This window comes from Neomonachus schauinslandi, chromosome 4, assembly GCF_002201575.2.
Source record: "Neomonachus schauinslandi chromosome 4, ASM220157v2, whole genome shotgun sequence".
NCBI classification, from domain to species: Eukaryota; Metazoa; Chordata; class Mammalia; order Carnivora; family Phocidae; genus Neomonachus; species Neomonachus schauinslandi.
The window spans coordinates 109,144,849-109,162,689 of NC_058406.1; the positions used below are offsets into that span (position 1 = coordinate 109,144,849).

The 17,841-nt window shown below is 35.6% G+C and overlaps 1 protein-coding gene across 2 annotated transcripts in view; it reads left to right on the plus strand.

Moving 5' to 3' along the window:
- The window catches only part of SNTG1 (syntrophin gamma 1), a 342,258-nt gene that overhangs the window by 97,070 nt on the left and 227,347 nt on the right, over positions 1-17,841 (plus strand). For both annotated transcript variants that reach the window (XM_021688424.1, XM_021688425.1), the window contains exon 7: positions 16,779-16,881. In XM_021688424.1, coding sequence (XP_021544099.1) covers positions 16,779-16,881 — 103 coding nt within the window. The remainder of the gene's footprint in view (positions 1-16,778; positions 16,882-17,841) is intronic.

The window sequence follows — 17,841 nt, forward strand, 5'->3', positions numbered from 1 at the left end:
ATTTTTCCTTGCTTATTGAATATATTATGTTTGAAGCATACACATCTATTTTCAAGTATTTGAAATTACCAGACACCCAAAGAAACCACTGGTTTCCCATAGCAGTACAGCTGTGTTTCTCCCTGTGCAAACTTCAGTTACCAAGGAAATGCAGTGCAGCTTACTCTGGTGGCCCCAACAATGCTGCTAATGGTATCAGAGTGTTTATACAGCACTCAGTGTGCATCACAGGGGGATGGCATTTAAAATTTAGAATAACATATTTAAATGACTCATGTAATAGACTGAAATGACAGTGTATGGCAGGAAACAGTACAAGCACGTTGTAAAATATTTACTTCTTAGTTCTATGTTGTGCAAACATGTTGTGATAATATGCATAAACAAATATTTAGCAACTGTATGCTGCAGCTGCAAATCTAATGTGGGTGTGATAACATTTAGCTTTGTTTTTCAGATTTTAACAATCATTCTGTGTGAGATAATTTTGTGCAGATTTATAAAAATAAGAAAAAGCATTATGATTTCTATTTTCCTTCAAGAATTTGACTTAAATCTGGAACACTATTTACAAACTAAACATTCATGTAGCTGTGGCTTTAATGTGAATTTAGAATAAATATGTGCATTAGATATTTCAATCTAATATGATTATAAAATATTGTGATCTTCATGAGATTTTGTTTTAAACACTCTGGACTTTCTTAGATAAATATGGAGATGTTCTGTACCTCACTATTCTGCCTCAAATATATTATAACCTCTGTAAGAAGTAAGTTACAATATTTTCATCTGTAAAAAAGTGTCTTTTCTTTCCTTTCCCTCAAGATCTGAACTGAATGTACTTTATTAACGTGCAATCACTGTGTTTTATAAATACACTTTCCATCATTGAAGGAAGGTGGGGAGCTGTTCAAACATAAAGGTCTGATTTAAGTATTTTCGGGCCTCAGTAAACAGTTGATTACATTTGGTTTGGTAATTGAACCTTTACTCATTTGATGAAGTCAGTGATGATCTCTGAGGTCTGACTGGTGGCAAAACTAGTGGCAAAACTTCCAAGATCTTTGCATTGTGAGGGCAAGCATTGAACTTGTTTTTGTTTGTTCTTGTCATGCTAAGGAATGAGAAGTGTGCAAAACTTCAATGATACCCATATTATTAGCAGAGTGGCTAGAAAAAAAAATCCTGTGATGCCTAGTATGCTAAGTAGATTTGGGTTTGAATAATTTACATATATGTTTACTTTTAAAAACCTTCCTTGTAGCCTTTTCTTTCCCCCTTTTAATTTATTGTGAACACTTGTCTTCTCACTAGTTTGATCATCCGTAGAACTAAGGGGCTTTGTTAACCTCATTTCAACACTACAGTTTCTGTATTATAAAATATGGTGTTTTGAATATGGTAGACACTTGATTGTATGTGTCTTGCATTGATTTAAACTCTATACTAATTAATCCCAAAAGGAAAATATGCACAAGTAAGTAATTTACACAAATGCAGTCTTACCAATTTGGAGAGAAGCTACTTTCTCCATTTTATCCTTTTTTGTTTGTTTGCTTTATCCTGTCTCCTAGTCCCCAAGGGGACTGTGTCTTCTATCTCCTTCTCAGAACTAGGGCAGTGAGGTGGTGCAGTGTAACTGGATTCTGGGTATAAGTGGTATGTGAAAACTGAGAGGTCGTATGATCATCTTAAAATCACTATGAGAGTCAAGTATGCTCTTTAAATAATTATCTAAGATTTGCCATTAACCTCTTTGGAAAAAGGTCCAGTGAAAAAATGGAGAACTCATACATGTAATTTTACTTGTCAGTCTGTCATATATTAGCTGATATATTTGAGCAACTCAGTTAACTTTGCAAAGTTTTCAAATTCTCATTTGTAAAATAAAAGGTAATAACTTTTGTTTACTTCACAGGCTTTATTTTACAAACCCAAGGCTGTAATGTAACTGCACACATGATGACATGTTATTTATTTACATAACTGTGGATTATTAAACATACAACTGAATGTTAAGACTTTTAGTAGAAACAAACTAACAAATGAAAATAATTTATTGGTCAGAAATGTGGGCTGATATTCAGTAGAAACAATATTGTCATATTCAATTATTGCTGGGATATTTTAACAGTGTTGAATTAGGTTGCATTGTCATTTCTGAAAGTGTAGTGTTTAAAGAACCATTGATGTGTGTATCAGTTAATGAGGAATGACAGTGATGTTCAGGACAGGATGGGTGGTGCCCCAGCTATCATGCAGCCAGCTCTTAGCCCATGAATCTAGTTTTCCTTCTGAGTCTAATGAGAAGCAATATTCAAGCTAATTATTCTTTGTGTTTTTGTCCAGCACAAGAATGAAATTATAAATTGGAAAACTGTTCTCCCCTATTTGTTGCTCTTAACAAATATATAAACCTTTGAAGTTTCCTTTTGAGATCTTCCAAAAGAGTGTCAAGGGTTAAATTCACAGTGGCCCTATACAGGAGTTACTTACAGAAATTGCAACCAAAGCAAACAAAGAAGCAGACAAACAAAATAAAAAAAAAACCCAAAAAACAAAACCCTAGTTGTCCTCATATGTATTTGAAAGAAGTAACTAATTCAACTGAATTTAAAGAACAGGAAAGCCAAGATGGTGGAGGAGTAGGAGACCTAAATTTCATCTGGTCCCAGGAATTCAGCTGGATAGGGATCAAACCATTCTGAACACCTACAAACTCAACAGGAGATCCAAGAAAAGAATAGCAGCAACTCTCTGAACAGAAAAGCGACCACTTTCTGGAAGGTAGGATGTGCAGAGAAGTGAATCTGAGGTGATATTTGGGAAGGTAGATGGCAGAGAGGGGGCCTCCATCAGCTGCTACTGGCAAGTGATAGAGCAGCAGAGCACAAAATCAGAACTTTTATAAGTCGGCTCTGCTGAGGGATGTCACTCCAGTGGCTAAGCAGGGGGTGGAACCCTCGTGGAACAGTGTGGTCTCAGGACACTCAGGGTCACAGAAAGACCAGGGGTGCCTGAGTGTGGCAGAGCTCCCAGGTATCAGAGCAGGGAAGCCAGCTGCAGAGACAGAGCCGAGTAGTCTTGGGGTTGCCATAAACTGTGATCCGTGGCACAGTCGGGCCACTGCTCTTCCAGCAGGGACCAAAGAAGGGGCAGATTTGAGGAGACTCTCCTTCCTCCCCTGGGAGGAGTGGCATGGGAGCACACCACAGGGATCTGCTGGGTTTGGAAACTCCAAACAGTGTTGGGTGCCAGAGATAGAAACGTTCGGTCACAGGCTGGGTGAGCACGGAGTGTGGATGGAGACTGGGGAGACGGGAGTGATTGACTGCTTTTCTCCAGGGGCACCCTGAGGAGTAGGGTCCCGAGTTCTCAACTCCTCCGGGGCAGAGATTGGGAGGCTGTTTTCACTCATGCTCCAAAGCTGTACAGAAAGCTTGCAGGGAACAAAAGCTACAGAGAGGAAACTCGAGCAGATTACTTAGCCCGGCACAAGCAAGGGCAGGGCAATTCTGCTTCCAGCAAAGACATTTGAGAACTGCAGCAACAGGGCACTCTACCAGAAGATCAGCAAGAACCGCCAGCCAAGACCAAGTTTACCGATCAATGAAAATGGCAGAACTCCAGTGCTAGAGGAATACTGCACATAGAATTCATGGCTTTTATCCCATGATTCTTTAGGCTTTCAAAGTTAATTTTTTAATTTCCTTTTTTTTTTTCTTTTTCTATTTTTTTTTTATTTTTCCCCTTTTCAATGAACATCTTATCAATCCCTTTTTAAAAAATCCTTTTTATTTTTCATTTTTAGTGTCATATTCTATCCCTTCATAGTAGTTAACCTTATTTTTGGATTGTATATATAAGTTGTTCTCTCTTCAAAATTTTGGGATACAATTTCTTCTAACAGACAAAAATATACCCTAAATCTCTAGTGTATGGCTTTGTTCTAGTCTCCTGCCTGATCATATTCTCTCCCCCCTTTTCTTAAAATTTATCTTCTTTCTTTTTTCAACCAACCTCTTATCTTATCAATTCCTTTTAAAAAATCTTTTATAATTTTCATCTTTAAATTCATATTCCATCCCTTCATCATATTTACCTTTACTTTTGTACATATATAAGCTTTTCATTCTTTAAAATTTTGGGAGGCAGTTTCTTCTAACAGACCAAAATATGCCCAAAATCTAGTGTGTGGCACTGATCTATTCACCAGCCTGATCATATTTGATCATATTCTTTTCTTTTTCTTTTTTCTTTCTTTCCCTTTCTTTTCCCCCAGTTTCAGATCTCTTCTGATTGGCTCAGCATATATTTTTCTGGGGTCATTGTTACCCTGTTAGCATTTTGTTCTCTCATTCATCTATTCTCCTCTGGACAAAATGACAAGATGGAAAAAATTACCTCAAGAAAAAAAAAAAAAAAGAACAAGAGGCAGTACCAACTGCCAGGGACCTAATCAATATGGACATTAGTAAGATGTCAGATCTAGAGTTCAGAATGATGATTATAAATACTAGCTGGGTTTGAAAAAAGCATGGAAAATACTAGAAAAACCCTTTCTGGAGAAATAAAAGAACTAAAATCTAACCAAGATGAAATCAAAAAGGCTATTAATGAGGTGCAATCAAAAATGGAGGCTCTAACTTCTGGAATAAAAGAGGCAGAAGAGAGAATTAGTGATATAGAAGACCAAATGATGGGGGCGCCTGGGTGGCTCAGTTGGTTAAGCGACTGCCTTCGGCTCAGGTCATGATCCTGGAGTGCCTGGATCGAGTCCCGCATCGGGCTCCCTGCTCAGCGGGGAGTCTGCTTTGCCCTCTGACCCTATCCCCTCTCATGTGTTCTCTCTCATTCTCTCTCTCTCAAATAAATAAATAAAATCTTTAAAAAAAAAATAAAAAAAAAAATAAAATTTAAAAAAAAAAAAAAAAAAAAAGAAGACCAAATGATGGAAAATAAAGAAGCTGAGAAAAAGAGAGATAAACAACTACTGGATTACGAGGACAGAATTCGAGAGATAAGTGATACCATAAGATGAAACAATATTAGAATAATTGGGACCCCAGAAGAAGAAGAAAGAGAGAGGGGCAGAAGGTATATCGGAGGATATTATAGCAGAGAACTTCCCTAACTTGGGGAAGGAAACGCATCAAAATCCAGGAGGTACAGAGAATCCCGCTCAAAATCCATAAAAATAGGTCAACACCTCAACATCTAATAGTAAAACTTACGAGTCTCAGAGACAAAGAGAAAATCCTGAAAGCAGTTCAGGACAAGAGATCTGTAACCTACAATGGTAGAAACATTAGACTGACAACATACCTATCCATAGAGACCTGGCAGGCCAGAAAGGACTGGCATGATATATTCAGAGCACTAAATGAGAAAAATATGCAGCCAAGAATACTATATGCAGCTAGGCTGTCATTGAAAATAGAAGGAGAGATAAAAAGCTTCCAGGACAAACAAAAGCTAAAGGAATTTGCAAACACCAAACCAACCCTACAAGAAATCTTGAAAGGGGTCCTCTAAGCAAAGAGAGACCCTAAAAGTAACATAGACCAGAAAGGAACACAGACAATATACAGTAACAGTCACCTTACAGGCAATACCCTAGCACTAAATTCATATCTTTCAATAGTTACCCTGAATGTAAATGGGCTAAGTGCCCCAATCAAAAGATGCAGGCTATCAGATTGGATAAAAAAACAAGACCCACCGATATGCTGTCTGCAAGAGACTCATTTTAGAACCAAAAACACCTCCAGATTGAAAGTGAGGGGGTGGAAAACCATTTACCATGCTAATGGACACCAAGAGAAAGCTGGGGTGGCAATCCTTATATCAGATAAATTAGATTTTAAACCAAAGACTGTAATAAGAGATGAGAAAGGACAGTATATCCTGCTTAAAGGATCTATCCAACAAGAAGACCTAACAATTGTAAATATTTATGCCCCTAACATGGGAGCAGCCAATTATATAAGGCAATTAATAACAAAAGCAAAGAAACACATTGACAACAATACAGTAATAGTGGGGGACTTTAACACCCCCCTCACTGAAATGGACATATCATCTAAGCAAAAGATCAACAAGGAATAAAGACTTTAAATGACACACTGGACCTAATGGACTTCACAGATATATTCAGAACATATCATCCCAAAGCGACAGAATACACATTCTTCTCTGGTGCTCATGGAACATTCTCCAGAATAGATCACATCCTAGGTCACAAATCAGGTCTCAAATGGTACCAAAAGATTGGGATCATTCGCTGCCTATTTTCAGACCACAATGTTTTGAAAGTAGAACTCAGTCACAAAAGGAAAGTTGGAAAGAACTCAAATACATGGAGGCTAAAGAGCATCCTACTAAAGAATGAATGGGCCAACTAGGAAATTAAAGAAGAGTTAAAAATTTTATGTAAACAAATGAAAATGAAAACACAACTGTTCAAAATCTTTGGGATACAGCGAAGGCAGTCCTAAGAGCAAACTATACAGCAATACAAGCCTTTCTCAAGAAACAAGAAAGGTCTCAAATACATAACCTAACCCTACACCTAAAGGAGCTGGAAAAAGAACAGCAAATAAAGTCTAAACCCAGCAAGAGGAGAGAAATAATAAAGATCAGAGCAGAAATCAATGAAATAGAACTGAAAGAAAAGTAGAACAGATCAACGAAAGTAGGAGCTAGTTCTTTGAAAGAATTAGTAATATTAATAAACCTGTGTCCAGACTTATCAAAAAGAAAAGAGAAATGACCCAAATAAATAAAATCATGAATGAAAGAGGAGAGATCACAACCAACACCAAAGAAATACAAACAATTATAAGAACATATTATGAGCAACTCTATGGCAGCAAATTAGATAATCTGGAAAAAATGGATGCATTCCTAGAGATGTATCAACTACCAAAACTGAACCAGGAAGAAATAGAATACCTGAACAGACCTATAATCACTAAGGAAATTGAAGTAGTCATCAAAAATCTCCCAACAAACAAAAGCCCAGGGCCAGATGGCTTCCCAGGGGAATTTTACCAAACATTTAAAGAAGAATTAATACCTATTCTTCTGAAACGGTTCCAAAAAAATAGAAATGGAAGGAAAACTTCCAAACTATTCAACATAGTACTAAAAGTCCTAGCCACAGCAATCAGACAACAAAAAGAAATAAAAGACATCCAAATCAGTGAAGAAGAAGTCAAACTCTTACTCTTTGCTGATATGATAATTTTTTGTGGAAAACCCAAAAGACTCCACCCCAAAACTTCTAGAACTCATACAGGAGATCAGTAAAGTGGCAGGATATAAAATTAATACAAAATTCCGTGGCATTCCTATACACCAACAACAAGACTGAAGAAAGAGAAATTAAGAAGTTGATCCCATTTACAATTGTACCCCAAACCATAAGATACCTAAGAATAAATCTAACCAAAGAGGCAAAGAATCTGTAGTCAGAAAACTATAAAATACTCACGAAAAAAATTGAGGAAGAAACAAAGATATGGAAAAATGTTCCATGCTCATGGATTGGGAGAACAAATACTGTGAAGATGTCCATGCTACCTAGAGCAATCTATACATTTAATACAATCCCCATCAAAATACCATCCACTTTTTCAAAGAAATGGAACAAATAATCCTAAACGTTGTATGGAACCAGAAAAGACCCCAAATAGAGGAATGTTGAAAAAGAAAAGCAAAGCTGGTGGCATCCCAATTCCTGTCTTCAAGTTCTATTACAAAGCTGTCATCATCAAGACAGTATGGTATTGGCACAAAAACAGACACATAGATCAGTGGAACACAATAGAGAGCCCAGAAATGGACCCTCAACTCTATGGTCAGCTAATCTTCAACAAAGCAGGAAAGAATGTCCAGTGGAAAAAAGACAGTCTCTTCAACAAACGGTGTTGGGAAAATTGAACAGCCACATGCAGAAGAATGAAACTGGACCATTTCCTTACACCACACACAAAAATAGACTCCAAATGGTTGAAAGACCTCAATGTGAGACAGGAGTCCATCAAAATCCTAAAGGAGAACACAGGCAGCAACCTCTTGGACCTCAGCTGCACCAACTTCTTCCTAGAAACATCACCAAAGGCAAGGGAAGCAAGGGCAAAAAGGAACTACTGGGATTTCATCAAGATAAGAAGCTTTTGCACAGCAAAAGAAACAGTCAACAAAACCAAAAGACAACCGACAGAATGGGAGAAGATATTTGCAAATGACATATCAAATAAAGGGCTAGTATCCATAATCTATAAAGAACTTATCAAACTCAAACACCGAAAGAACAAATGATCCAATCAAGAAATGGGCAGAAGACATGAACAGGCAGTTTTCCAAAGAAGACATCGAAATGTCCAACACACACATGAAAAAGCGCTCCACATCGCTCGGCATCAGGGAAATCCCAATCAAAACCTCAATGAGATACCACCTCACACCAGTCAGAATGGCTAAAATTAACAAGTCAGGAAACGACAGATGTTGGTAGGGATGCGGAGAAAGGAGAACCCTCCTGCACTGTTGGTGGGAATGCAAGCTGGTGTAGCCACTCTGGAAAACAGTATGGGGGTTCTTCAAGAAGTTGAAAATAGAGCTACCATACGACCCAGCAATTGCACTATTGGGTATCTACCCCAAAGATACAAATGTAGGGATCTGAAGGGGTACATGCACCCTGATGTTTATAGCAACAATGTCCACAATAGGCAAACTATGGAAAGAGCCAAGCTGTCCTTCGACAAATGAATGGATAAAGAAGATGTGGTATATATATATATATATATATATATATACAATGGAATATTATGCAGCCATCAAAAGGAATGAAATCTTGCCATTTGCCACTACGTAGATGGAACTGGAGGGTATTATGCTGAGTGAAATAAGTCAATCAGAGAAAGACATGTATCATATGATCTCTCTGATATGAGGAATTCTTAATCTCAGGAATCAAACTGAGGGTTGTTGGAGTGGTGGGGGGTGGGAGGGATGGGGTGGCTGGGTGATAGACATTGGGAGTGTATGTGCTATGGTGAGCGCCGTGAATTGTGTAGGACTGATGAATCACAGACCTGTACCTCTGAAACAAATAATACATTATATGTTAAAAAAAGAAGAAGATAGTAGGAAGGGAAAAATGAAGAGGGGAATCAGAAGGGGAGTCGAACCATGAGAGACTATGGACTCTGAGAAACAAACTGAGGGTTCTAGAGTGGTGGGGGGTGGGGGGATGGGTTAGCTTGGTGATGGGTATTAAAGAGGGCATGTATTGAATGGAGCACTGGGTGTTATATGCAAACAATGAATCATGGAACACTACATCAAGAACTAATGCTGTAATGTATGGTGATTAAGATAACATAATAAAATAAAATTTAACAAAAATTAAAAAGTAAGTAATGAACAGGAAAAACTGTTGCAAAATTTACAATTATGTACATTGCTATCTATCTATATATAGTTTTACAAGTATAGCTGTCTACTTTAAGTTCTGGGTTTGCAGTTGAGGGTTTATGTTCTTTTCACCCTAGATTTTACATGGAATCCTACATATAATTTCTTACAAGATTATTTTGGTAGTAGTATTTACATTTAACTCTTTAATTCATTAAGACATATTGTTAGTATATTGTTTAAAATCGTGTCCTATCTTATTTTCTTCTGTAAAGATAGCCAGATGTGTTTGTACCATTTATTATAACCAGTCTTTTAAAACTAGATTAAAAAAAAGTCTGTCATATATTAAAAGTTCAAGTGCACAGTATGGGGTAAGTAGGGATGTGTTAATAGGTATGAAAAATGACAGAAGAGGGAAATGAGGACAGAGGTATGTGGAAAGCTATAATTTTAAATAGGTTGATGAAGATAGGACTCATTAGGATGATTTTTGAGTTAAGAGTAGAGGAGGTAAGGATGTTAGCCATGCAAATATTTAGGGAGAGACTATGCTAGGCTCATGAAACAGCCAGGCATATTCAAGAAATATCACGAATATTCTTCCATTCCTATTTTTCTTAGAGTTTTTATAAGAAAGTACAGCTCAATTTGACCAAATGCCCTTTCAGATTCTATTGGAGAGGATAAAATTCTCTCTCTCTCTCTCTCTCTAATCTATTATCTAATATGTATTAATAGATAGGTTACATATGTTTAACTTGTTGATGAAATTAGTTACATTTATAATAACTTCTTTATATTTATCCAGGCTTGCTCTTTTGAAATAAGACCTATTTGGTCATAGTACAATTTCATTTGTCACTTGTAGGATTCTATATGTGAATAGTATATTTAAATTATTACAACTATATTTATATTAACAGTGGCCTTTTGTTTCTTTTCTTCATATGTCAGCCTTTATTATTAATTTTCCTTTTACTTTGATTTAGTGACATGAATTGAGGGGGTTCAATAATTTTATGCTGGAATAATTTCTTCTTTAAGAATTAGATAAAACTTAGTTTTGAACCCATCTGTTCCTGATGCCTTTTGTGAAGTAAAGCTTTCATGAATTTTAAAATTGAATTAAGCCTGCTTAGCAGAACATAAACTAGGCAATTGGCCATATAACAATAAGAAAACAAAGTAAAATATTGCTTGAATTATTGAGGAAATCATCTTGGAATTAAAATAAATACTATACTAGCATTTATATAACCATGGGAACTAGCTAACAATGTATTCTGCTTGTTATGTTGAAGTTGGATTCATCTAGCATTTGACTTTTCACCCACTTTTGTTACAAAGAATCTTGTTTTAATGGAGTATTTGAAAGTGATGGAATTATTTTTAGTCATAGCTTTAAATATTCCAGGAAAATTTGCTCAAGTGTTTCAACATTTTTGCATCACTAAAGTAAATTGTTCTTTTGCATATTGAAATTCATTGATATTATTATTGCATCCTGATTATCAGAGCTTAAATTTATTATTCATTCAGACTTCATTCTTGATTGTAATATTTACAAAAATTCAAAAATTACTGTATACTTGAACGCTATTTTAGGTTGAAACTTTAGCAATTCAGAAATATTAAAATTTTAGTAGTTCTTTTTTAAACATATAACCAGATACACATTTGTGCTACGACTTTTCATTCTAAAGCAGCATAAAATTTGGACTAGAAATGCCAGTAGAAAGGCTCCTATTGTACTCCTTTACATATGGAGTGTTTTTCATAAATTAAAATGCAGGAAAGATGAAAAAATGAGTGAATGCATCCTCAGGAATGTCGCATCACCTTTCTGGAGCTGCTTTATCCATGACAATTCTGATCTCTATGCCCTAGTCCATCTATTCCTGGATCTTCCAGCACTATTTGGTATCCCCTGGTCATAGTAATACAAGGTGAGAAATGACAGTTTTAGACCATCCCAGATCCCTTTCTTCTTTTGCATTGCTTCTTCCAAATTCTAAATTGTAGTTGGTTTCTCACAGTTGGTTCACCTGCTACTTCCAATGATCTTCCTAGATATAGTTCTATACCCTGTTTTCCATTTGGATAATGTCTGCTGTTCCATTTGATTTACTACCAACCCAATAGCACCAGTTCTTGTGACTACTGTAGACTCCTTCTTTGGTCAAATGTTTCTCTCTTAAAAAAAGCTCTATCTCCTGCCCTGAAAACTGGCAGCCACTGACCCCAGGTGTAATCTGTAGGAATGAATGTATTCACCTGCATTCACACTATAGCAAGAGTAGTGTACTCTCTCATCTGCCACTCCATAGATTCCCCTGAAACCTGAATGTGAAAGCAGGTGCACAGGGCCAGAGGACCCATTAACCCCATTTTGGAAAGCTTTTAAGTTACAGTTTTCTCTCAATCTTTTATTCTATAATACAAGTAATAAGTCAAGTTTTTCCCCACAACTAATATAAACAAAAAGTGATTACATAATAATATATATAATAAAAAAGTGATTTGTTTATTCCATGTCGACATGTAATTACTATGTTAACATGAGCAGCAAAGCATGTGATTGTATCTAGTGTTAGCTTAGTTGTTTTGTCAGTAAGGCAACCTGTTTAAAACCATTCCTCAAAGTCATGTTTAATTTCCTTTTCAGCCAGGAGTCAGGGCTTTAAGAAAATGATTTACTGCACTTAACAATATGTCAAGAGAGATGAGTCAAATGTTAATGTGAAATTCTAGGTAACTGTTTTCCATCACTGTCATCAGTGAGCAGCAATGCTTACCTTACTCTCTGGAGATCTAAATCTTATTTGATTGTTCTGACATCATGCTAGGCTAGTGACTATGATCCTCACAAACCTTCTTACTGCTCTTCTTGCCACTGAAGATGTGTGTGTGGGGGGTGTGTGTGTGTGTGTGTGTATGTGGGTGTGTGTTTCCTGATGTGTACTTACAGTATACAATCCCCCAAGGTTGAGGTAGGAGACAGGGATGATTAGGCAGACCACAGAGGATTTTTAGGACAGTTAAAATACTCTATATCATACAATAGTGCTGAATACATATCATTACATATTTCCCCAAATCCAGAGAATTTACAAGACCAAGAGTGAACCCTAAGGTAGACAATGGACCCTGGGTGATAATGATGCAATGTCAGTTCATCATTTGTAACAAATGTACCCTTCTGATGGAGGATGGATGTTGATGACCAGGAGGCAGTGCACATGGGTAGGCAGGGAGCATATGGGAAATCTCTGTGCTTTCCCCCAAAGTTTTGCTGTGAACCTAAAACTACTCTATAAAAATAAAGTCTTCAAAAAATATATATATATATATATATAACAGTTCCCAGGCACGGACATTCTTGACTTCATATACCATAGCAGTGGCAGATGGATAAATTCCTATTTAATATGTCATATTAAATAGAACATCCTCCAAGGGGAAGGAGAAAAGAGTGAAGAAGACAAAATGATTTTATGAAGTTTCCCTTCTAACAGGTGAGCGGAACTCAAAAACTTCAGTTCATGAACTGAGTTGTTAGGTTTGTCGTGGTTTAATATAATAAACCTATAAATATCTATTTTAATTCCTTCCCCCTATTCCCTCTTATTATTGCCATACTTTACCTATCTCTCACACTTTGCTCACATACACACCCAAGGCAATATGATAGAATAGCCATGATAATCCATGATCAGATCAAAATGTACTTTTGATTTGCATCATAAAATGTGAATGATAATGAAAAAGACAACTGGTACAGATTTATTGGTACAGATTTCTGATTTTGCAGGAAGATGACATCCATCATTATTCATGATGTAGAACCTATAGTTTTCAACCTGACAGTATCAGGCTGATGAAATATGCATTCAAAGCATAGTAGCAAAGCTGAGAAAAAATTTAAAAACACATTATCTCAATCCTGTTCACTGAAAAAATGAATATTCCTGCATTTATTAAGACATGTGTGTGTGTCAAGGACTTGAACTTGTGATTGGCCAGAAAGATAACCACAATTGACCTTTTATTAAAAACAAAACTAAGTTATCCCCTAGGGTGAGATTTTAAATTATTATATATTATATAAAAATATTTTTTTTATTTTTCTCAATTATACTTGAATAAAACTTTAAGATTGAAGTACACATGTAAATGAGTTGTCCGTTTCTTATTTCTGAGGCAACCATATTTAACTTATACCTGTTTATTCTCATATTTACCCTTAAGATGCTCATACTGTTCTTTATTATTTAATGATAGAAATTATTTGTTATACATTTACTATAGAATATAAATATTGGCCTATTGTGTTCCACCATCCCATATATTTCACTAATGAACTCTCAATACAGTTATATAATAATGATTATATCAGTGTTAAATGTCAATGCAAAACATAAGGCAAGTTCATAAATTCATACGAAGCCAAAAATTGAATAAAAAAAAAGACATTGGGAATTTGAAAAGGATTGTCTTGCATTTATAGAAAAGTAGGAGGGAATTGATATCTTTATAGTATTACATTTAGTGATCCATGACAGCATAGTCTGACATTATTTAAAAATTGATATATTTGTTTGTTGATATTGAATCAAAATCAGTTGACCTTTGTATTGTTAAAAAACAAAATTTAAACAAGTAAATTTAAAAATCTAATTCACTTTATTAAGCCATTTATGAATCAGGCAGCATCCCATCTAGCAAGTAGAAAGGAGCTCCAAGAGCTCCTGCCTATAAAATGGAAGGATTTTATAGGCAGACAAGGGGAGGGAGACTTAGTAAAAAAAAAAAAGAAAGAAAGAAAAGAAAAAAAGAGAAAGTATTGTTTGAGGCAGGATCACCTTCCTTTAGGAGGAAGGGCAAGAGGCCTTAGCAGATGGATTACTTCATCTTCCTTTGGGGGTTGGAGAAGGCCCATGTGACAGATTACCTCCATGGTGCTGACCAGAAAACTTCTGTCTATTTAAGACTGTATTTTTGGGAGAGTTTGAAATTGCAATTAGATTAGGTATTAAGCTCTGATTTGGTGATAACCTAACATATATGACTCCATTTTGGGCCTATGGTTTTCTTTCTAACAGTGTATTGCTTTGTATCTATACTATTTCATGCTGAACTCCCTTAGTAACTCAACTGGTAATGTCTCATGTAATAATGTCTATAGATTCCCAAGGATTTTCTATGCTCAAAATTATCTTATCTCTGAATAATGACAGTTTCATTTCTTCTTTCAATTCTTGGGCATTTTATTAGCTCTTTTCTTGCCTTATTGCAATAAGACCTGAAGAAAGATTAAGGAAAATGAGATAGTAGACATTTTTGTCTCATTTCTGATCTGAGAGAGAAATGTCTTAATAAATCACCATTAACGATGATGTTTCTTAAAGATATTTCTATATCCTCTTTCTAATATGAAGATACTCTTTTGTATACTCAGTTTTCTATGAATTTTTATCAAATGTATTTTATTAAATTCGTCTTTGCATCTATTTAAATGACTATATATTTTTTTCATTTTTAAACCTTTTTTTTCTACCTTTAATGTGATGAAATACATTATTTTTTCCTGCATGTGAGTGGGTGAATTTTATTGTTCTGTGCTCAAGTTTACTGATTCTAACTTCTGTCATCTTCGCTGTATTATTGAGCCAATCCAATATGTTTTTTTTTAATTTATGTTAATGCTGTTTTTAGTTCTATAGTTCTATTTGGTTCTTTTTCACAATTTGCATTTCTTTGCTGAGATTTTGTAATTTTTCATTTGATTCAAGAGACTGTAATTTCTTGCTGACATTTTTATTAAGGTGGCTTTAAAACCTTATCAGATAATACCAGTTTGTAATTCATCTAGTTGGAGTTAGCTATATTTTCTCATTCAAATTGTGATTTTTCTGGTTTTTAGTGAGATGTGTTATTTTATTGTATTTTAGCCACCTTGCTTATTATGTTGAGCCTGTGGTTCTTATGTAAGACTTTGTTTTTTTTTCTTTTTAGCAGGAATTCACTCTATTTACCATACAGGTTCTAGCCTAATTTTGTGGACTGTGGTTCCATCGACAATATACTTTTTAGAGCCTGTTTGGCTTCTTTGGTCTAATTGATTTCCCACTGTTCCTTGTTGATGCTGTTTGAGGAGGTGGAAGGAGATTTCTCAGGCTGGGCCCCCTTGTGCCACTAAGTGGACAAAGGGACTCTTTATCCTCCAGTGGGTAGAAATCCCTCTGTTGGGTGGGAGCATCTAAAACACCCCTCCTCTGTGCTGCTCCATCAGTCCTGGGATTCCTAACTAGTTCTTCTTTTCTCTTTCTACCTGTCAGAGTTTGACTTGCATTTCAGTTGTATCTTGCAGGTTTTTGAGTGTTTATAGTTACTGAAGAGGAGCAGGGGAAGATGAAGCCAATCCATCTTCTCCAGCCCCAAAGTCATTCTAAATCCTTTTGATAGCCAATTCTCTAATTACTGGAGGTGGAGCATTTTTTTCTAGATGTTTAGTCACAAGCTGTATCCCCATGTTTAATAACTGTCTCTTCACTAATTATTCGTAATTCTCCTCTTAGCTGATGTGAGATTTCAAAACTATAAATATGCCTATATCTTTTCTACGTATGTTTGTTATAGATAACTCCTCAGCTTCCTGTACTTCTTCTAGTATTTCTTACAATTGTTTTGATACAATTTTTGAAGAAATTGACATTATTTTAACTGGTAGAATTAGACCTATTCTATAATTTGAAAAGTGTTGAGAGTTGATGATAACAGTCTCCACCATTATTCCAAGTTTGCAGGGAAAGGAGAATAAAATATGCAATGATATAATAGGAAAATAATACCTATTTATTTATTTATTTTGTTGCAAAAGTGCTTGACTGAATTGGGCCAATTTTGTTTAATGTGAATTAACTCATTCATCAGCATCTGCAGGGTCATTTATTTTTATATCTCCAAGTAGTGTATAATAGAGGTTCAGTAAATATTATTAAATTAATGACACAGTGGCTTGAGCACTACATGTTTCTGTAGATGTCATAATCTTTCATATTGCCTAATACACACCAAATACTAAGAGACCTCTATAAATATGAATGGAAGATGATGACACTGTGAGTGAACAGGGGACCACCAAATGTCGGGAAGAGGAAGAACATGATGGCTGTATTCCTACAATGTTACATAATTCATTCCCCCTATCTTGAATAAAATGTTTCTGACCACTACGGAAAAAAGAGGGGTGGAAAAGACAACGAATCATTTCAAGGTTTTGCAATCATATAAGATACTTTGTGCCCATAGCAATAAAGTATCATTTTCCTTCGGTTTTATTTTAGGTTCAGGTGCTTCGGAACGCTGGAGAAGAAGTGACCCTAACAGTGTCATTTTTAAAAAGAGCACCTGCTTTCCTCAAACTCCCACTGAATGAAGATTGTGCATGTAAGCATTTATGAAGTATAGGTAAAATGCTCACATCATCATATTTATTTTCTAAACCATTATCTCCTGACAGTAATTGGTAATTTTTTAAAAGTTGGGATTTCTGCTTGAATACAAATATTTTTATATCACAAAGCATTCTATGAATGCTTATGCAAAGGGAGCAGATGTTATTTTTGTTTCAGAATGTATTCACATTTACAGTTATTTGCTAACCTATAATTGGAGACATTTATTGTAAAAATAGTATCATATCAACTACATACATTTTGTATCTCTATTATATTTCATTCATAATATTTGATTAATATATTTTCTCTAACTTGTAGAATTATATACTGTTATTTAGCTACTGGACTTAATTAACAAGCACTTACACTTAAGTCGTCCTGATGAGGCTAGGGAGATTGAAGGAAGCACCAGTCTATGTGGAAACTCCTAAGGGTTACTTAAAAATCTCTGTATCAGTTTCTACATTAAGAAATAAAATATCATCTAACATTTTTGCTAAAAATCAAAGAAGAGTATATCTTTGCGGCATAATTTGCATGCAATGAAATGCAAAGCTCCTAAATGAACAATTGGATTGGTTCTGACAATGCACACATTTGCTTAATCTACATGCCTTTAAATCACAGAAAGGTCCTTCTGTGCCTCTTCCCAATAAATAACACCCACAGATTTAATTTCTTAGCATCATATTTCTTTTTGCTTCTTCTAGAACTTTTTTAGAATGGAATTATATTGTATTTACTCTTTTATGTCTGGCTTCTTTCTTTTTTTTTTTTAAAGATTTTATTTATTTATTTTTTGGAGAGCGAGCGAGAGAGAAACAGCATGAGAGGGGAGAGGGTCAGAGGGAGAAGCAGGCTCCCCGCTGAGCCAGGAGCCTGATGTGGAACTCGATCCCAGGACCCTGGGATCATGACCTGAGCCGAAGGCAGATGCTTAACCATCCGA